Below are 22,452 nucleotides of genomic sequence, written 5' to 3' on the forward strand. Positions count from 1 at the left end.
TATAATTGAACACTTTCTTCCTTATAAAATAAGACTTTTAAGACTTACCTGTACAGGGACTTCCCTGGTGGTCCAGTGGTTAAGAATCCACCTTCCAATGCAGGGGACGCATGTTTGATCCCTGGTCAGGGAACTAAGATCCCACATGCCACGGGGCAACTAAGCCCACGCACCACAACTACTGAGCCTGCATGCTCTGGAGCCCGCACACCTCAACCATAGATCCCACATGCCACAACTAAGACCCTACACAGCCAAATAAATAAATAAATATTAAAAAAAAAAAAGACTTACCTGTACATCCAAGAAAATCTCTAATGTTTGGTCCCTGATGGGATAGGTGGGCACAGGGAGAGGCAGGGAATGAAGGAAGAAGATGAAGTTACTTAGGGAACAAGAAGCTGTCAGTATATACTGGTACAGTGTGGGCTTCAGAGATAAAATGAGCAGCCATTACTGACCCTTGGCAAATTCAGATAAGACATGAACACCAACAACTCCCAGACACTCTGTTGGGGGGAGATACCACAGACTGGTTTCCGCAGTCAGAATTCACAATCTTAAACAAGAAAATATTCCTCTTCACCACCACAAGAATTTATGTACCCCCTTCGCATAATGCCATTTTACAGAATGAACCCTTTGTATTGAGTATGTGGTAAGTATTTGATAGGAGTGATCAAAAGGGGACAGGTCAGCCCCTCAGAACTGACTGTTCAATTGAATATGTTCGGAGAGTATATTTTTAATATGAACTTATACCTAACAACATAGCTATTAACAGAGATTCAGGGGGTGGGGGGAGGAGGACAGATTCAGTTTTTATGGGATCTGAAGTTATACAGGTTTAAGCCCTCTTTTGTGTGTGTGTGTGTGTGTATATATATATATATATATATATATACACACACAAAATCATGAAAGAACAAAATGTCTGTAACTACTTTGATATCATCTGACAGGGGATATCTTACAGAAGGAAAACAGAGTAGAAAGAGGTAGTGGTCTTAACTGATTGCAGTGAATAGATCTTACTTTTGCAAATTTTTTTACAAAATTTACCAAGATTTATAACCAAATAAACCAATTGCTAAGGTCTTTCTCAAGAGCCCGTGCAAGTGAGGGAAGTGAGTCTGAAGTTTGTGCCTCATTAGCTTCACAGTAAGTCTTCCCTGCAGCTATTATGGGCCAAAACTATCACCAGAACAATCTAAATTGCAGAGTCCTCAAGGGAGAAACATATGTTGTAGGACACAATCAAATTGGACAGAGACAGCATGATGGGCTCCAAATGCCAGCTGGCCAAGACCAAGACTGGACAGGACAGCTGCCACACTCTCCTTGACTGCATGGTGGAATCGTATAAAGTGCATGGAGAAACAGCATGGTACAGTATCTGGGTTGTGCAGGGTGGCACTAAATGATGTAGATATAGTATCTCATCTTTTCAGTCCTGTGAGCGACATTTTATTATGATCCTGAATTTTCAAATGAGGAGACTGAGGTAAAGAGAGGTTGATTTGCCCAAGTGAGAAGGCTGATAGCCAGGTTTTTTGTTTGTTTGTTTGAATCCACGTGCTTCCACTGCCCCTCACACTTCATTGCCTGTTGAGGTCAAGTTGATGTATGGTCCACAGTTAAACAGAACTGGTAACAAGGTCATCTGCCTGAAGTTTACCTACTTGTATGTGGGTTGTTTTCTGAGCTTTCCAATGTGGTGGTAAAGCACTCCTTGAAATGTTTACAACCAGAGACGGGTTTGATGTGCTACGTATGACTAGCTTCCAACTATTATAGATATACAACATCACTGTTTTTCAAGTATAAAATCAGAAAGCTGTGCATACTAAGAAATGCTAGAGGAACAAAGTATGTTTGGTTTCCTGTATGACATATCTGTGAATTGTTATGCTGTAAAGCCCAATTTTTCTCCCAATAAAGTGGGTTTTTTTTCCTTTTGAGTTAAAAACACTCTTTATCAAGGTTGCTGGATATAGGAGCAACATAGAAAAATCAAGCACCCTCCTTTATGCCCAAAATAAACAGTAGAAAATATATTAGAAACTTAACATCTCTAATTGTAATAAAAATAGTTACCTAGGAAAAATACAAGAAATGTGCATGATTTATGGAGAAAATTATACTTCATTGAAAGACATTAAAGACGATCCAAGTAAATGTAGAGATAAACCACAATAATGGCTAAAAGGAGGAGACCTTCAAGATGGCGGACGAGTAAGACGCGGAGATCACCTTCCTCCCCACAAATACATCAGAAATACATCTACATGTGGAACAACTCCTACAGAACACCTACTGAACGCTGGCAAAAGACCTCAGACCTCCCAACAGGCAAGAAACTCCCCACGTACCTGGGTAGGGCAAAAGAAAAAACAGGGGCAAAAGAAAAAACAGAGACAAAAGACTAGGGATGAGACCTGCACCAGTGGGAGGGAGCCATGAAGGATGAAAGGTTTCCACACACTAGGAAGCCCCTTCACTGGAGGAGACTGTGGGTGGCGGAGGGGGGAAACTTCGGAGCCGCGGAGAAGAGCACAACAACGGGGGTGCGGAGGGCAAAGCGGGGAGATTCCCGCACAGAGGATCGGTGCCTACCGGCACTCACCAGCCCGAGAGGCTTCTCTGCCCACCCGCCGCGGCGGGCGGGGGCTGGGAGCTGAGGCTCGGGCTTCGGAGGTCGGATTCCAGGGAGAGGACTGGGGTTGGCAGCGTGAACACAGCCTGAATGGGGCTAGTGCACCACGGCTAGCCGGGAGGGAGTCTGGGAAAAAGTCTGGACCTGCCTAAGAGGCATGAGACCATTGTTTCAGAGTGCGCGAGGAGAGGGGACTGAACCGCCTAAACGAGCTCCAGAGACGGGCACGAGCCGCGGCTATCAGCGTGGACACCAGAGACGGGCATGAAACTCTAAAGCTGCTGCTGCAGCCACCAAGAAGCCTGTGTGCGAGCACAGGTCACTCTCCACACCTCCCTTCCGGGAGCCTGTGCAGTCCGGCACTGCCAGGGTCCTGTGATCCAGGGACAACTTCCCCGGGAAAACACAGGGCGCGCCTCAAGCTGTTGAAATGTCACGCCGGTCTCTGCCGCCGCAGGCTCGCCCCGCATTCCGTACCCCTCCCTCCCCGCGGCCAGAGCTCCCGAATCAGCGGCTCCTTTACCCCCATCCTGTCCGGACGGGAACAGAAGCCCTCAGGCGACCTACACGCAGAGGCGGGGCCAAATCCAAAGCTGAGCCCCTGTGAGCTGTGAGAAAAAAGAAGAGAAAGGGAAATCTATCCCAGCAGCCTCAGGAGCAGCGGATTAAATCTCCACAGTCAACTTGATGTACCCTGCATCCATGGAATACCTGAATAGACAACAAATCATCCCGAATTGAGGCAGTAGGCTTTGGAAGCAACGATATATATAATTTTTTTTTCCTTTTCCTCTTTTTGTGAGTGTGTATGTGTATGCTTCTGTGTGTGATTTTGTCTGTATAGCTTTGCTTTTACCATTTGTCCTAGGGTTCTGTCTGTCCTTTTTTTTTCTTTTTTAGTATAGTTTTTAGCACTTGTTATCATTGCTGGATTTGTTTTCTAAGTTTGCTTTCTTTCTTCCTTCCTTCCTCCCTTTCTTCCTTCCTTCCTTTCTTTTTTTCCTTCTTTCTTACTTTCTCCCTTTTATTCTGAGCCGTGTGGATGACAGGGTCTTGGTTCTCCGGCTGGGTGTTAGGCCTGTGCCTCTGAGGTGGGAGAGCCAAATTCAAGACATTGGTCCACCAGAGACCTCCCAGCTCCAACTAATATCAAACGGTGAAAATCACACAGAGATCTCCATCTCCACACCAAGACCTAGCTCCACTCCATGACCAGCAACCTACAGTGCTGGACACCCTATGCCAAACAACTAGCAAGACAGAACACAACACCACCCATTATCAGAGAGGCTGCCTAAAATCATAATAAGGTCACAGACACCCCAAAACACACCACCGGATGTGGACCTGCCCACCAGAGAGACGAGATCCAGCCTCATCCACCAGAACACAGGCACTAGTCCCCTCTGCCAGGAAGCCTACACAACCCACTGAACCAACCTTAGCCACTGGGGGCAGACACCAAAAACAACAGGAACTACAAACCTGCAGACTGAGAAAAGGAGACCCCAAACACAGTAAGATAAGCAAAATGAGAAGACAGAAAAACACACAGCAGATGAAGGAGCAAGGTAAAAACCCACCAGACCAAACAAATGAAGAGGAAATAGGCAGTCTACCTGAAAAAGAATTTAGACTAATTATAGTAAAGATGATCCAAAATCTTGGAAACAGAATGGAGAAAATACAAGAAACGTTTAACAAGGACCTAGAAGAACTAAAGAGCAAACAAACAATGATGAACAACACAATAACTGAAATTAAAAATTCTCTAGAAGAAATCAATAGCAGAATAACTGAGGCAGAAGAGTGGATAAGTGACCTGGAAGATAAAATAGTGGAAATAACTACTGAAGAGCAGAATAAAGAAAAAAGAATGAAAAGAATTGAGGACAGTCTCAAAGACCTCTGGGACAACATTAACTGCACCAACATTCGAATTATAGGGGTTCCAGAAGAAGAAAAGAAAAAGAAAGGGACTGAGAAAATATTTGAGAGATTATAGCTGAAAACTTCCCTAGAATGGGAAAGGAAATAGATAATCAAGTCCAGGAAGCACAGAGAGTCCCATACAGGATAAATCCAAGGGGAAACACGCCAAGACACATATTAATCCAACTATCAAAAATTAAACACCAAGAAAAATTATTAAAAGCAGCAAGGAAAAAACAACAAATAACATATAAGGGAATCCCCATAAGGTTAACAGCTGATCTTTCAGTGAAACTCTGCAAGCCAGAAGGGAGTGGCAGGACATATTTAGAATGATGAAAAGGAAAAACCTACAACCAAGATTACTTTACCCAGCAAGGATCTCATTCAGATTCGATGGAGAAATTAAAACCTTTACAGATAAGCAAAAGCTAAGAGAATTCAGCACCACCAAACCAGCTTTACAACAAATGCTAAAGAAACTTCTCTAGGCAGGAAAAACAAGAAAAGGAAAAGACCTACAATAACAAACCCAAAACAATTAACAAAATGGTAATAGGAACATACATATCAGTATTTACCTTAAATGTAAATGGATTAAATGCTCCAACCAAAATACATAGACTGGCTGAATGGATACAAAAATAAGACCCATATATATGCTGTCTACAAGAGACCCACTTCAGACCTAGGGATACATAGAGACTGAAAGTGAGGGGATGGAAAAAGATATTCCATGCAAATGGAAATCAAAAGAAAGCTGGAGTAGCAATTCTCATATCAGACAAAATAGACTTTAAAATAAAGACTATTAAAAGAGACAAAGAAGGACACTACATAATGATCAAGGGATCAATCCAAGCAGAAGATACAATAATTCTAAATATTTATGGACCCCACATAGGAGCACCTCAATATATAAGGCAAACACTAACAGCCATAAAAGGGGAAATTGACAGTAACACAATCATAGTAGGGGACTTTAACACCCCACGTTCACCAATGGACAGATCATCCAAAATGAAAATAAATAAGGAAACACAATAAATAAGGAAACACATTTCTTTAAATGATACATTAAACAAGATGCACTTAATTGATATTTATAGGACATTCCATCCAAAAACAACAGAATATACTTTCTTCTCAAGTGCTCATGGAACATTATCCAGGATAGATCATATCTTGGGTCACAAATCAAGACCCAAGCAATGCTTTTTAGCCCAGCAATGCTTTTTAAACAACAGTATCTCTACGATTGTCTTAATCTTTTACTTGCCTCTGCAGATAACACTAACGCTTCATCAATTCTAATGTACTGGACATAAGACATATCCAACAGCTAAATTTCAAGAGCAAAGGAAAAAATAATGAACTTCTGATGAAACCAAGTGAAGAAAATACCCAAAACCTATGGGAAACTTATGTAGAATGCAAACTCCTCTAACAGATAAGGTTATGCCATAATTTTGCTGCTGAAATGTTCAGAAACTTAATCTATTTTTGCGAGATAAAAGTGAAGTTGAGGGCTTCCCTGGTGGCGCAGTGGTTGAGTCCGCCTGCCGATGCAGGGCACATGGGTTCGTGCCCCGGTCTGGGAAGATCCCACATGCCGCGGAGCGGCTGGGCCCGTGAGCCATGGCCACTGAGCCTGCGCGTCCGGAGCCTGCGCGTCCGGAGCCTGTGCTCCGCAACGGGAGAGGCCACAACAGTGAGAGGCCCGCGTACCGCAAAAAAAAAAGTGAAGTTGAGGAAACAAAGTTTATTACTTTACAAAAGTAAATCTTTCTATAAATTATGTTTAAAAGGCAAGAATACTTAAAAAGTTTTTTTAATATTGGGAACAGATCCAGATGTCAATTTCCTAGATGATCTACAAACTTAAAATATTTGCGGACTTCCCTGGTGGTGCGGTGATTAAGAATCCGCCTGCGAATGCAGGGGATACGGGTTCAAGCCCTGGTCCGGGAAGATCCCACATTCCTCAGAGCAACTAAGCCAGTGCACCACAACTACCGATCCTGCACTCTACAGCCTGCGAGCCACAACAACTGAAGCCCATGTGCCTAGAACCCGTGCTCTGCAACAAGAGAAGCCACTGCAATAACAAGTTTGCACAAAACAAAGAGTAGTCCCCTGCTTGCTGCAACTAAAGAAAGCCTGCGCAGCAATGAAGACCCAACACAGACATAAATAAATAAATAAAAATCAAGTTCCCTTTTTTTTAAAAAAAAAGTTTGCAATACACTAAAATGCCACAGCTTCTATGTACAGGGAATGAGACTTATGGAGAGAATTTGGTAAATTTAGGAAAAATCAGACTGTCAGGCTAGAAAACTCACTCCTGGCCCCTAGCAGATGTGTGTCCCTTAACTGGGCCAAACACAAGCACATGTGTCTGCATATTCAAGCCCTCTTCCTTCAGGGTGCTGGAAAGCAAGATATCTTTTTGTGTAGCTATAATTTTTATGGTTAGACAAGTGTTTTTTGATGGGGCATTTCTGAATGACTTGAAAACTTGAATTTAGAGCTATGATCCTCCTAAGAGAGGAAGGAATATCAGAAATAGAATCTTCGAGCGGCTTTGTCAAAAGAAACACACTTTCACATGCCCCCTCCTCTTCCCAGTCGACAGTCCCGGTGTTGGGGGGAGGGGATCCTGATACTGAAGGGAGTGTGTAGCAGTCCCTCAGGGCTGCAAGAATCAGTGACGCAGAAGAACAAATACGGAAAAATATTTTGTGGCAATAAGAAAGCAGTGTAAAAAAAATGCGAATTCTCATCTTGCTTTTTATTTCTCCTACTTTTACCAAGCCATTGTTTCAAAACTTTCTTACAAAATTAAAAAAAAAAAGACACATACACGTGACATGCAGGAGATGAGAATAATGTTCCTCTAATACAAAAGCATTAAACAATATTTCAGGTGCTACACAGCACGTCTGGCACATTTATTTATTAAGACCGGAATCCTCAGAGTTAACCACTGTGATATTTTCTAACGCAGTATTATCGGTTGTGGAAAGTAATTTGCCTGAACTGCTCTCTTTTTCAGTCTCCTCCCAAGTAGTTGTCAGAGGCTTCCCGAGGGTTTCTGGAAGCATGAACGTTAGCACTCCACTCACGAAGGCTGAAGTCCCAACAAGCAGCTAGAAGGAATTAAAAAAGGAATAAGTGACATATCGAGAAAGAAGGGTATCCTTCAGAGAATAGTCATTTCTGAACCTTTTTCAGAGGGCAACAGAACTGAATTTGACCTAACAGTTGTCATTTATTCCTTAGTGAGACCTTTTGGTTACTTATGCTGGTCCAGGGGTTCTTTAATTTGTTGACTAGGCTTAATCTGATCACTCATTAACCACCTACTAAATAAATCCCAGTTACTACCTGCATTATTACTCATGTAGGCACTGTCCTAGGAGCTACACAGGGGAAAAAAAGTCCCTGCCCTGTCTTCCCAGACTCCAGAGTCTCATGGGGAAACCCAGAGTCTTGGATTTGGACTTGACGGCCAGGGACTGTCTTAGTCAACCCTGCCCTGGCCCCAAAAATTGACATGCTATCAGCATCCAATAAATGGTGGGGAATGAATGAATGCATGTATGTACAAATGAATGTTTCAATGAACCAAAACCTACAGAATTTAGGGGGAAACAAAACAGAGGCAATGGAAACTAGCTGCTACTGTGGGGGAGGGGTGGGTCCAAGTGATTTCCTGTAAAAATTCAGTATTTCTTAACTTTCCAGGTTTTGACACATAAAAGGCAACCTTTTAGACTAGCACCAAGCTGTTTGCTTTTAAAAATGCAAATCACATTAAAAACTAAAGTCTGCACATCTATTCTCTGTTGATCACTATGTAGATTTTGGGTGGATTTTAGAACTAAATCTCTTTATGGTCTGTAAAAACTTTGTCCTTATATAATTTAAACCCCTTTAGCAAAAAATACTGCCCAGGAAGACCCCATAAAAATAAATTAAGGCACGGTTTTTCTGATAAATCTGCATACTTATGCTTTTACAGCCTCTGAGACACAGTGCAACTGTGACGCGCTGTGAGGCCACATCACTAACAGACGTGACCCGGGAAGACGGTTCCTTACTTTGTTTGCAGAACGCTGACAACCTAAATCTAGAAATACATGAGTAAGCCTAGAAGCAGTAACAGAATCTAAAGTGACATTGCAAAGGACGTAGAAACCCCAGAAGAGCCCTCTGCCAGGGTGTGAAAAACACTGAATAAGTCTAAACAAGAAATAGAATCAAATGGAATATCCAAGACAAGACTGGATTTACCTTTTTAACTTGGTGGTAAGAATAGTCAGGCACTAAACAAACTCAGAACCCTCCATCTCCTCTCTCACTCTCAGCAGAAGACCTGGTCTCCCACGGCCGTTGGCCAACTCCCCCAACCCCACTACAAGCATCCCCAAAACCTCCCCCTCCCCCCAACCCTTCCCACTCCCCCCTGCCCCCTCGCCCTCCTCCCCCACCCCCGCCCCTGCCTCCGGCAAGGAGGAGCCTTTGTCACCTCTCACCTCCTCCTGCGGGTGGGAGGTGGAAGGGTGCCGGTGGGGTGGGGTCTTCCTCCATCAGTAGACCTCCCTTCTTACCCGCTGATTTGTTTTTTTGGAACGCATCAATTGGATCTAACTTTTTAAAAGATCTGTATTGGAGTATAGTTGATTTACAATGTTGTGTTGGTTTCTGCTGCACAGTAAAGTGGATCAGTTATACCTATACATATATCCCCTCTTTTTTAGATTCTTTTCGCATATGGGTCATTACAGAGTATTGAGAAGAGTTCCCTGTGCTATACAATAGGTCCTTGTTGATTATCTACTTTATATATAGTAGTCTCTATATGTCAATCCCAATTCTCACTGATGTTTGATCCTTTCCTTTCCACTGGCTAGCTTCCCTCGGTAAAAATAGAAGTTCTTGAGCCTCTTATAATTTCTGTACCCACTCTGCCCAGGAACTTGTATTTGCGACCTGTATGACCCTGGGCAAGTGACTTAACTTTCCTGCTCCTCAGTTTCCTTATCTGTAAAATGGAAATAATACTACTACCTGCCCCCAAAGGACTGTTGGAAGGATAAAATTAAGTGACACATTTAGGGCACTCAAAACAGGGACTGGCTTATGTTAAGGAGTCAATAAATGGTAGCTATCATTACTACTCTCGAGTCTTTTGAAACAAGCAAAAGAGGCCCTCTGCCTCAGCCCACACCCACTGCAGCCCCCAGCCCATCCTCTCCACAGCGCTCACTGCTTCTCCTTCCATCCTGCTCCCCACAGCATGGCCCACTCCCACCACCCACAGAAGCTGCTCTTCCCAGGCCACAGATTCCCAGCTGCCAAACCTGATGCACGTTTCCCTGTTCTGCTCTTTCTTAGCCGCTGTCCTGTCCTGCCTTCCTCACTTGCCCTCCTCCTTTGGGGTTCTGGTCACCTCCCTGTCTCCCCGGCTGTTGCATCTCAGTCTCTGCCCTGGACCCCTCTTCCCATCAGGCTTTAAATGCCACCGTTCCCAGGGTTCTGCTCTTCAGTCTCCCTCACCTCTTCATAAGCTGACTCCCAAATCTGTACCTCCCATGGGGGTGTCCCCTGAGCTCCAGACCTGCCTCCTGGATGCCTCCCCCAGCCTCCGCCGTCAAGCAGGTACCTCACATTCATCACCCACAATTCAAGTGCACTGTCTTTCCCCACCTCAACCTTGTTCCCCCTCTGGGTTCCCTCCAGCCCCGAGAACAAGCTTCCCATCCTTCCAGCTGCCCCCCTCCACCATATGCAAACTCATCATGGGTCCTGTGGATACAACTTTTGCATCCTGTCCTCTCCAACCCACCTTTAGGTCTGAATGTTCTTCTGTTCTGCTCTCCTTTGAGATCCTGCCCATCCTTTCACCCATATATCCTGGCTCCCTCAACCCACCCTGGGTGTTAGCAGTAATGCTTGCACCCAAACTCAAACTGGTCAAGTTCCTTTTCCCTCTAAGTTTTTGCCTTCCTGTTTCCTCGGCGTGGAACTCCCTTCTCTCCCCCTCCACCTTGCTGACTCTCACTGGCTCCTCCAGACACAGATTAAAGCCCCCTCCTCTGGGAAACCTCCCCTCTGGCCCTAGCCTCGGTTGGTAGCCCTCGCCTACCACCCCATAACCCCAGCATTTCCCTCTTCTCTGGGGCTTCTGCCTTCTGCACCAGACTGGACATCTCTCAGGACAAACGCTGTTTCTTTCATCTCTGCTGCTTATCACCTAGCAGGGAGGCTAATTCAAAATCAACACTCAACCTTTGCCAAATGAGTTCATGAATACAAACAGGATATGAATTAGGTGTCCACTTTTTTTCCTTAGATTACTAAAAAAATGATGGTTGATAATAAAAGCAACAGAAGGAGTGATTTTCATGTGCTTCTTTTTGAAAGAGAAAATATAAGCTTATCTTCTAGATTACCATTTCTATTCCTCAAAATGAAAATACTGGCTCCCTAGGCAGTTTGACACCCATAAATAAGCTTAATGAGAAATTTAATAATTTATTTTTTTACTCATTAAAAATAACAAGTAACATCTACTACGTCCAAAGGAAGTACCTTCACAGAATAATTTTGCAAATATACACAAGACCCTGCTGACAGAGGTTGTCCTGGGGAAGGGGGGACCAGGGTCAGGGTGGAGGAAAAACTTATTTCTCTGTATCCCTTTTAGGACTGTTTGTTTATTTGTTTGACCTATGCAAAAGGCATGGTATTTGGGTTTGAACCCAAGTTCTGTCACTTAAATGGGGATAACAAAAACAGTACCTGCATTCTGTGAAGACTACTTCTTGTAAAGCACTTAAAATAGAGCTTGTGGGCTTCCCTGGTGGTGCAGTGGTTGAGAGTCCGCCTGCCGATGCAGGAGACGCGGGTTCGTGCCCCGGTCCGGGAAGATCCCACATGCCGCGGAGCGGCTAGGCCCGTGAGCCATGGCCGCTAAGCCTGCGTGTCTGGAGCCTGTGCTCCGCAACGGGAGAGGCCACAACAGTGAGAGGCCCGCATACCGCAAAAAACAAACAAATGGAGCTTGTTACATAACAAGCACTATTTAAGTACCTGTTAAATAAAATTTAAAAACCCCTTTTACCTCTGTAGTCCATAATGAACCGTTATGGATGTCCTTTAAAAAAAAATCTTTATTTGGTTTTAGTGATTTTACAGCAGTTTCCTTTTATAGATTTGTCTATCTTCTTCTGTGTCTTAGCTTATTTTTAAAAACATCTTTTCCATTTTTATCTTTTATTTATTTAACAAAGAACATAAAGTGCTAGCACAAAGGAGATGCTTCTGGAAAAGTCTGTGACCTAAAAAGAGTGGTGGATTCTCCAAAACTCCTTCCTGTGTAGGCCAGACCCTACGCCCCCAATTAAGCAAACTTGACTGAGTGCCTGTTACTGGGGCACGAGAGAGAACCATGCTGAGACAATGATTCCCAAAGAGCAGACGCATACCACCTGTGTATGCCAGGTGATTTTTTTTTTTTTTTTTAAAGGACGTCTCAAACAATTTGTTTTACTACTTATGAGATTGTTAGTGTATTTTAGAAAAACATGTAACTAGTATAACACCCATGATTTCACTGTTATTGTAGTTTAGGGCAAAGCTAAATTTTAAAAGCCATTCTATTTGATTTAAAATATTAATTAATTATAGCATGAATGGCACGCAAGGTGAGAGAAATGCTCCAGTGGACTCAGTTGTGGGTACACAAAATGCCCTATCCTGCAAGAGTTCAACAATTTAACTGGGGGACAAAGACATACATGTGAATATTAGAGCCAGACTGTGACAGCGGGCTGTGGAAAGGGTACACACGAAATGCTATGCAGACCTGGGAAAGGGAGAGGTTGCATCACTGGATCTGGGTGGGCTTCTTAAAGAAGTGGTGTTTGCTCTGGTCTTAAAAGAGGTTTAGCTGCCTCATCTAAACCCCTAGAGCTTTGGGCCTTCCAGTAGTCGTCCGGCAGAGGCAGTGCAGCAGGATGAACTAGGAATGAGGCAAGTGGGTCCAGCTCTGGTCTCATTTCCCCAGCAATGCAAGTCACAGCCACTAGAGCTCCAGGACATCCTCATCCAGAAGAACCTGGTGAGGCCGTTGCTCTCCACGAAGCCCAGGAAGACCCTGTGAAAGGGACTTCATAGACATACTGGGAAGAAGTCACTGCCTTAACGCATCTTACGGTCCTGGGAGCCCTCAGGGCTCTGACCCAGATGGAGTGCAAGCTTCTGAGGCAACCTGGATCCTAAAAGTTCTTGGATTTACCTCTCAAAAAGGAAAAAAAAAAAAAGTCTATATCTATCTACCTATCTACCATAAAATGACATCATTCTTTTAAATGCATAAAACAAATGCAGTTTAAGAAATAATTATAAAGCAAACACATCATGGTCTTGATCACCCACAAGAAAACACTGCTTGTACCCCAGAAGCCTCCCCTTCTCTCCTCCACAGGTGGTCCTGATTTAGTCAATAAGCCTCATCTGCTTTTCTGGTTTTAACATTACTTTCATGGCTACAGAATGTATAAAACTGGTCCCATTCTCTTAAAAAAAAAAAAGATACATGAAGTTTGTTGGGGGAGGAGCATTCTCTGCAGAGGGGATGTTTGAGCAGAGGACGCCGGTGGGGATGAATGAGAACAGGGTGTGGAGAGGAGGGGGAAGTGTGTGAGGAAACAAAACAAAATAGGGAACATGGGCAGGGGGTCAATCTGGAAAGGCCATGAGTATCAGGCAGAGTTTGGGTTTTGCTCTGAAGGTGAGGGGCAGTTGGACCAGAGCTCCGGTTCGGCAAACTACTCTGATGGGGCCAGGGGCGTGTGCAGGGAAGGAACCAGAGAGGCAGGCGGTGATGAGGGGCTGGACGGGAGTAGGTGAGTAGGCTGCTTGTGAGAGAGAAGGAGAGGACCCGGTGTCGTGGGTTGGAGGGGGTGGGAGAATAAAAAGTTGGTGCTCAAGGGTCACGCTGCAGGCCACGGACTCCTACCGCAGAGCGGAGACGGGTGGAGAAAATGCAAGTCACCGGCCGGCTGGGTTTGGGAAACGGTGAAGCTGTTTAGCCACCCAGGGAGACTATCCATGGGGCTAGTGGGTCTGCTGCTTGGAAGAGAAGTCAGAATCAGGAGAGGTCACCCGCGCAGGGACTGAGAAAGACAGCCAGAATGGCTCTTGGAGAATGAAGCAATCAGAAGAAGACAGGAGCACAGGAGGAGCCCCAGAGGGAACAGCCTAGAGAGAACGAGGACCAAGAAGTCCCGGAGAGGGAGCCTGGAGGGGGAGGGAGGGCCGGCACACCCAGGGCTCTCCCCTTGGTGGTGCAGCCTCTCAGGCCACCCCCCACATTCCGCACTGTCCACATCTCCCTGCCCCCTCCCCTCCCCCCATCCTCTTCCTGACCCGGGTGTGTAACAGTGGTCCGCGTGGTTTCCCAAACTCTCAGCCCGGCCACGAGGACACGTGCAAACTGCACAGAACCCCTCGCACACTTCATAACCAGGAGGACAGCTCACACTGCCGGAGCCAGGAGGAAGCACGCAGGCAGCCTTGCCTGTGAAGAGCCCCTCAAGTTTCGGGGAAGCTGGAAACCACAGATCCCTACACCTCTCCGCCAGACACCACTGGGTCCTTCCGGGAGCAGCAGCCTCCAGAACTGGCCTTGACCAGCCGTCACACGGTGGGAACACAGAGGCAAGCGCTGGGGGTGGGAGGCAGCCTGCGGATCCAGACAGAGGGGCGCAGGCTGAGAGACCAGAGACCAGAGCTCTCCCTGCGCAGTCCCGGCTTCACGATGTGCTGAGCAGAGGCCCTGCTCTGGCTGGCAGAGCTGCGATTAACAGCTCACGGCCGGAGGCGGGGCGGGATGGGGAAGAGGGGGAGAAGGCAATCAACGAACAAGAAAAACAGCAACCCACCACCCTACTTACCAGCTGGTGAGCTGTTAATTAGGTTTCTATAAACCCCCATAACCAAATTATAAATTGGCTTTCAATAAATAAAAACAAAGGAGGCAGTCAGCTCTTCTGCCTCGCTGCTATCTCAGTAAAGTTCTATCAACTGATGAACACCTGTGGCATGAAGATCCAAACGCTGGAGAGGTAAATGCAGAATGGGGCCGCGATGCTCCCCACACGGCCCACCGTGCTGCCACTCCCCACAGCCAGTGACCTGGAAACGCAGAGAGGATTCAGACAGCAGCAAGAACAGAAGACGAGAAAGGCACAGGTTGCAGAGAGTGAGGGAACAGCTGCCCAGAGCCCCTGTCCACCCTTCTAGCAGAGAATAAATAGTAAAACTTAACTTAGCTTAATATACTTGGAAATAATTTTACTTTGATTTTTTAAGAATCATTCATGATTTATATTCTCATTCTGTGAAACAGCAGTGTGAACAAACATGCAGATAATTCAAGACAATTCAACACCAAAAAAGCAGGGAAACCAATCAGCATCAGCTATGCAGATGAGGCCCTTACATACGCTCATTGAGTCTAATATTGCGGATGACATCAGTCTTGTAGAGCAGGAGTTTATTTGGGGTATGGAGTGGGGATTTGGGAAACCGAAAGATTTATATCTATGGAACATCCTATTTCAATTTTTTAAAGTCAAGCAATATCTTAACGTGCTTTCCTTTAAAAGTTATTTAAACCTTATAGAATGTCTAGTAGGAAGCAAAGAATGTGCCTTCAACAGGAATAAGTATCTCTTATTAAGCCAAGGAGAAAGGCCCCAGGAGAAACCAAACCTGCCACACAGCTTGATCTCAGCCTTCTAGGCTCCACAACTGTGAGAAAATTCACTTCTGTTGTTTGAGCCCCTCAGTCTGTGGTGCTTTGTTATGGCAGCCCCGACAAACTAACACAACTAACATCAGGACATCAAGAGATACAACCTGAGAAAATTAGCCTTGAGTCCATGTAAGTCGACTGTATTTGAGACTTAAAATGGTTTTAGGATAATAAGAGTGTTATTTCAAAACAAGTTCTCTAATATCCTTGCTAATGACGTATAGACAAAGCCTCAGATTCAGAATTAGCGTCATCATGTAACCCTCCCATAGCTCGGAGCTCTAGTAACTTCTACGGAAAGAAAGCATTTATACTCAAAGGCCAGATGTAATCAAATGACACATAAGTGAAAGATACCAAGAAAACAACAGAAAAATAAGTAACTCTTACCTTACAATGGTTGGATACAGCTCTGCTGTATAAAGGTATATAAGGCCAAACGCTGCCCCTATGGAAAATTTTCCAGCCATAGTTGCCACCACACACCAAACATGGTAATCCTGAAAAAATATATATTAGCAAAATAGACCATCATTTTGTCATCAAGTAATATTTTTAAAAGAAAAATAGAAAATCCTTAAAATTATTACTTAAAACTTTCTAATTCTCCAGTATTTTTCAGAACAATGAAGAGTTTTATTTTGTAAACTCGACACATGGTCTGCAAAAGCTTTCCATCTTTATGAAATTTAGAGGAAAGTTTTATTGTGCCTCCCTGCAGCCTTGGAGATTTCAAATTACCAAATAAGAAAAGCTATTTGGGGAGAGACACTTTGGAATGAGACCCTCCCAGATGGTTTCTGCTGTCGTCCCTGACATGTTCTATTTCCTGCAGTGGTTCTCAGAGACCTCCCACAGTCGATCTTTTCTCTCCTCCTCTGTCTGCCAGCTGGGTGTTGAGACCCAGGTGACCTTGGAGCTCATGTGTGAGGAGTGGCAGCACCTCTGTCAACCTGAGTCCCTGAATGATTCCATGGAGCCAAACACCCCCTTCACCACTCCCACAGCCACCAACGAGGTACACCCACATCGAACTTTCTATGAGCAAGAAATAAATGTCTATGATGTGAAGTTACTGAGATTTGGTGGTGCCTCTACTAAGGCAACCAGTGTCACCTTGTCACCTTAATTACTATTGTAGACGATATTTGTTGAATGAATTAATGGGACTTAAAAATTTTGTATTGTGTTGACATTACCATTTGGAGAGAAGTTTTATTAGAGGGGAAAAATTTGTGGCTAAGGGTTAGTACTCTGTTTCTAGAAATCCCCATCAGCCACTTTCCTGTCTTCCACATTGCCGCTGGGGCTTAACCACCGTAGAACCTGAAGGTTCTAGGGTTTCCCTAAATCTTCACCGCTCAAAGACAGCTGCCATCAACTCAACAAATATAACTGCAAGCTACTTAAAAACACAAACAAAAAGGGTGTGGATGAAGCTCCCTCAAATTGGCAGAGACCTCCTTGTCTTAAGCAGTTTTAACTGATGTGTATCAGTCGTATATATCAATCACCTGGAAACGTCAATACATTCACCAAAGTGAAGCGTTACTATAAAGGGAAGTCACTGGTTAGCTTAAGTTAAATTTCAAACAATATGCAAAACTTAAAATGCCTTGATCTAAATGTTGAGATACTATTGTTTAATAATTATTAAATCGATTTAAAACAAAGTATTTTAAAGTATTGTTATAGTGACCACATTTTCCATATTGAGAATGAAAATACAGGTTTTCCATTTTGGGGGGAAAGAGGAGAGCACTTCTGGGTGCAAGAGGTATTCTAGGGGATGGAGTTTGCCAAAATACAGGAATGTGAAAGTCGTTTCAGTAGTTTATGGCACTGTTTCTCACTAAGAAATTGAATTTTAAAAACAAGCTCCTCGGGGGATTTATGCACACTAGAAATTGGAAACTACTAATCTACCACAGTGGAAAAAAAAAAACAAGACTACTTAAACTGGACCAATCCTGAACATAAGACTCATCATATCTTTCAGCTGTCTCCATGGCTTCCTCCCTCCTTCAGGTTTCTGATCAAATATCACCTTCTCTGCGAGGCACACCATCCTCAGTCACCTTAGATAAAATAAAATAGTTCACATGTGCGTTCCCCCTCCATACACAGTCATTCTCCATCCCTCATCCTATTTTGCTTTTCTTTATTATACTCAGAGAAACTTGACTTACTGCACATCCTCAGCACCTAGAAAAGAACCTGGCACATACTAGATGCTGGATAGATCTCTCATGAATGAATAAAAGTTTAAGATGACGATAATTACTGGAAGGTGCAATCTACTCTTCTCACTCAGGATGATCATGTTGGCAAAATACAACCGTGGCCATCTCTCGGAAGTGGGATTATAGGCTTTTCCCCCTACCCCCGCCCCACATTTCTTTTTTTCCTTAAATTTTCAACTATCTGTGTAACAGAGAAAGAATCACTTTTAAAGAAAACATTTAAAATACTATGTACAGCATATACTCTATCCATATGTCTTAATTCATCTTCATATTCCTAAGCTGAAAATGCTCCCATCACACCGTCATAGTATAAGTAACCATTCCCTAAATAACACATAAAGTAACTCACCTTGGGGATCACCATAATCACACCATTGGTCACTGCACTTGAGAGAAGGGAGAAAACCAGAATGCTTCTTCTCCCCACGTGGTCCATCCCGAAGCACACAAAGATGTAGGCAGGAATTTCCACTGCACCTGTCATGGAGCAAAATGATACATCTCAACAGCCACAGTGTCCAACTGAACAAGGGGACCCTGCTTTCTAACAAGGGGACCCTGCCTTCTAACACGGGGACCCTGCCTTCTAACAAGGGGACCCTGCCTTCTAACACGGGGACCCTGCCTTCTAAAGAACTTCCCTATGCCACCCAAAAGGAATGCTCAGCCCTCTCTCTGCTGCCAGGGGCTTCTAAGAACTAACAACTGCCTGAGAGGCAGCAAGCCCCACGACTTTTAAACTCACTGGAGCGGACAGGATGTTTGCTGTGACGTGCACTAATGCTCACATAATCTGCCTAGCACTTATCACCTGTCTTCGGAATCTTATCCCGGACTAGGCAGGAAGCTCCCCAGGACACAGCACAGTGACTGGAGCATGGGCTGGTTGAATGAATAAATATGTAAATGAATAGGCAACATTGATCTTTTTTGACCTTTGGCTTCTTCTGCTTGGCAGAACTATGGGGAAATGTTTGTACTGTAACTTCGAACATAGCAATTAAAGTAGAAAATTCAGTGCCAGCTTTACATCTATCAGCCAGAATGCATCAGGGAGCAAGCAAGAAGTTCTCTCAGCAAAACTGACGAAACCCAATAATAGCCTTTGAGAAACTGTCACTGTTTACTAGCCCAGCTTGTCCACGTAATTCAAAGGTCCGTTCTTTCGACCCTCCAGAGCTTGCCTAATCCCAGGACACTACCCACCACTGCCTTTTAGGACTGATGTGCATTTTCCCATTCAACTACAGAATGCTGCAAGCACCTGGACCGGCAGGTCTGGGTCTACATGTCTCTTACAGTTTTGGGAACATATCTCTGCAGGTGGACACATATTTTCTGAGTTAACATTCTTAGCAGTACATCAGCAATTAAACTCAGTTGCAGCTGCTCAGGAAAAAAAACAAAAAAAAATGGCTGGGCAAAGACAAAAAAATAACATTCTGAGCCCCATTGGAGAGACAGCCTCCCTCCTTTTCATTAACATGGAAAATAAACAACTCCAGAGAAAAGGCCTCCCTTTCACAGACCCTGCTGTGGGGTCCGTGCCTCCAGGCCCGAACAGTAGGTACATCTATTACTCTACTCTTTTTTTTGCTTGTTTGTTTATCAAACACTTTTCAAGGTCAAATAAATCAATGATTCTCCAAAGAACCTCATGGGAATAGGCCTGGATTATTACCCCCACTTTCCAACTCAGATTAAATGACTTGAGCCCAGTGAGTAAGTGACAGCTCAGGGACTGGTCTTTGGGAGCCAAGGCCCCTTTCCTGCAACCTCCCTCCCTCAGGTCTGGTTCCCTCCACGTCTGACTCAGGGCTCCCCTCTCTACAGCACTGTGTGCAAGGCCACCAACCAACTTCCTGGAGTCTAGCAAAGCTGCACAGCAACTGGGAAACAGCTGAAGAGACCTTTTAAAGTATATTCCACCTTGATGTTTCTTGAGTTGTTGTATAGATGCTGCATCTAAATTTTGACTTGGCTATGTCTGGGATAGAAATGGTGCAACCAATGAGGCCCAATCTGTCTGGGATTAGGACCATGTGCCCTTATCTTCTTTACTTTATAATGTATAACTCCATTCTGCTCCTGTCTCCACATAACCTCAAAGATATGCCTTCAGGCTACTGTAGCGCTTATCACCTGCAAGTAGCACAAAACCTAAGCTGAAATTCCCACCAGCACCAAACCATCTCAGGAGGTGAAAACTTGTTCAAAAATTTCACAGCTCGGAAGTGTTGACTAGAATCGCCTGTCAGGCAGAGGGCTGCTGGCAAGGGTAATGACATGAAAAATCAAAGGCAGTGGAGACTATAAAACCATGGTATGTGTCTCGGAAAGATTTTTATATTTACGAGATTGCCCGGTTTCTTGAGAATTTACATCTCCATCAAAATTAAGACTATAGCATAAAGATCTAAAACTCCAGTACTCCTAAGCTTCCCTATGCCACACCCCACCCTACTTCATTCTCCTACCATTTGCTGCTCTGTTCTACGAATACTGCATCCTTTCTCCAATTGACACATAGAATGTGTTTGAAGTCAAGATAGGCTCTTTTTACAAACTTGTTGGTCTGCCCAAAAAAAGAGTAAAGTTTTTTTCTTAAAATTACTTATCTCATAATTTCTGTTGAGCTATAATAAACAAAAACAGGTGTCTCATTAGAGCACTTTAATGAGAAGGGATGTTAGTTATGTATAAAAATTTTAAAGCAAACTTTTCTGGGGATAATATCAAATACAAGCAGCCTACATGGAAGTAACCAGCTGGACAAATGCATTTCTGATAATTCTCTCGTGTCTGGTATGAATTTGGCTTACCCTAGGAGTCACGCCTCAAGCTATCACAGCAGTATCTGAAGCTATTTTAACCTGCTACTTAATTAAAAGAAGCATGACAACATAAATTACAGTTGCATGTATTTAGGTTATTTTACTGACTAAAATTCCTAAATTAAGGACATTTGAAGGTAGAAAGATACCAGAAGGTCTCCAAGACATGTTAAATATTAAAAGGAATGCAACTTGCAAAGAACAGTATGTAGTGAATAATCTCATTTATGTTAAAATATAAAACGTTTATCTGCACAAATGTATGGAGATACATAAAAAGAGATCTGAAAGTACAAGCCAAAGGTTATAGAAGTTACCTCTGAAAGATAGTTCTGAGATGGCAATGGGCTTAAAGAAAGGAAGCAAACAAGGAGAAGAGGCAGAAGAGGAAGGAGGGACTCAAGTTTTCTAACTGTTTGCATTTTTTTAAAGAGAATATATACATGTGTAACACTAAAAGAGACCATAATCACGTAGTTGGCAGTATTGTTCCTGGTAGAAAAAAAAGACAATAGAAACACTCTCAAAACTTGGTAGAAATTTCACTTCATGGCTACAACTTAAATGTAATTTAACCACTTACCCATGAGGAAGAGATTTAAATATTCATTGCCTCCCAAATTAACAGAATTCAAGGAGAAGGTGTAGAACCCAAAACAACCCGTGAACCAAATCAGCCAAACAATAAGTGTCCTTGTTCCAATTCTCCAGTCATAAAACAGATCTGATAGGGTGTGCTTCTCAACTTGAGAGGGCTTATTACCAGCAGAACCATTGTGATCCAGTGATAAAAGTTCTGACAGTTTACAGGATCTCGTCCTATTCCACTTGGCCATCGTATCAATTACTTTTTGTGCTTCTTCATATTTTCCCTCTGAGAGAAGCCAAAAAGGTGTCTCTGGGAGCATCCAACAGCACAGGACGAAGGGGACAGTCACTGTGGAGAGGACTATCTGATAGATCCACCAGGTCCTGACCAAGTAGCCTGTCAAAGCCACCACCATGGTTCCAAAAGCAAAAAAGGAATGCAAGTGGATGGATGCCCACGTCCGAGACTTCATGCCGACAAATTCTGTCACATAGACAAACACCACCACGAGATAGCCACTTCCAGACTGCAAAACAAAGCAGGGAGGGTGGTCCAGATTTAAGGTCACACACGTAACTACTGAGTCCAATCTCTCTGCAAATCACACATAGGCAAGAAAGAAAATGACAAAGCATTGTTTTCTGAAACCCGTATCATATTTATACAATGGCGTTTAATCCGATCCATCCTTCTTCTTTAAATGGGTCCTTTCATCTTCCCACACCCTGTCCACCCCAAATGGCAAAACTTGACTGGTTATGCATGATATAAATGTCAGACACTGCCTTTTGCTTCATTTAAATATTCCTTTACAGTGTGAATTTATGTCTCAGTTCCTTGCAAATGTGTGTATCAATTTATCTATATAGAGAAGAGCCTTATTATCAAATCCTAAATTTTAAATGGGGACAAACAATTTATGGTAACTAGTGGGAAGAAAAAAGATTTGATTGAAACTTCATTTTGACAGGCAATAGCAATAACAACAAAAAAACCAGACAAACTGCACTTCAGGGAAATTCAAAATTTCTGTGCATCAAAGGGCACTATCACCAGAGTGAAAAGCCAACTTACAGAATGAGATATATGCAAATCATGTATCTGATAGGAGACTACCATCCAGAATATGTAGAGAACTCCTAAAACTCAACAATAAAACAAACTCTTACAGGATATTTGGTTCTGTCAGAAACATCCACAAAACATTTGGTCCACACCTAAAGGTCCTTGAAATTTGCTCCTATCCAAAACATCCATGAGCATGTTTGGTCTATGCCAAACGGTTTTGGACAGGACCAAATATCAAGTACCTTTTGGCCTGGACCAAATGTTTTATGGATGCTTTGGACAGGAACAAACGTCTGCTA

The 22,452-nt window shown here is 43.6% G+C and overlaps 1 protein-coding gene across 1 annotated transcript in view; it reads right to left on the reverse strand.

The window, feature by feature from the left end:
• Nucleotides 1-7,377: 7,377 nt before the first annotated feature.
• SLC22A16 (solute carrier family 22 member 16) overlaps nucleotides 7,378-22,452 on the reverse strand; it is a 33,298-nt gene continuing 18,223 nt past the window's right edge. Inside the window, exons 4-8 of the mRNA XM_060283608.1 lie at nucleotides 21,080-21,611; nucleotides 18,012-18,139; nucleotides 15,807-15,916; nucleotides 14,695-14,794; nucleotides 7,378-7,737 (exon numbers count right to left, since the gene is read on the reverse strand). Of these exons, the coding sequence (XP_060139591.1) occupies nucleotides 7,540-7,737; nucleotides 14,695-14,794; nucleotides 15,807-15,916; nucleotides 18,012-18,139; nucleotides 21,080-21,611 (1,068 nt within the window). The 3' untranslated portion in view covers nucleotides 7,378-7,539. The remainder of the gene's footprint in view (nucleotides 7,738-14,694; nucleotides 14,795-15,806; nucleotides 15,917-18,011; nucleotides 18,140-21,079; nucleotides 21,612-22,452) is intronic.

This window comes from Globicephala melas, chromosome 14, assembly GCF_963455315.2.
Source record: "Globicephala melas chromosome 14, mGloMel1.2, whole genome shotgun sequence".
NCBI classification, from domain to species: Eukaryota; Metazoa; Chordata; class Mammalia; order Artiodactyla; family Delphinidae; genus Globicephala; species Globicephala melas.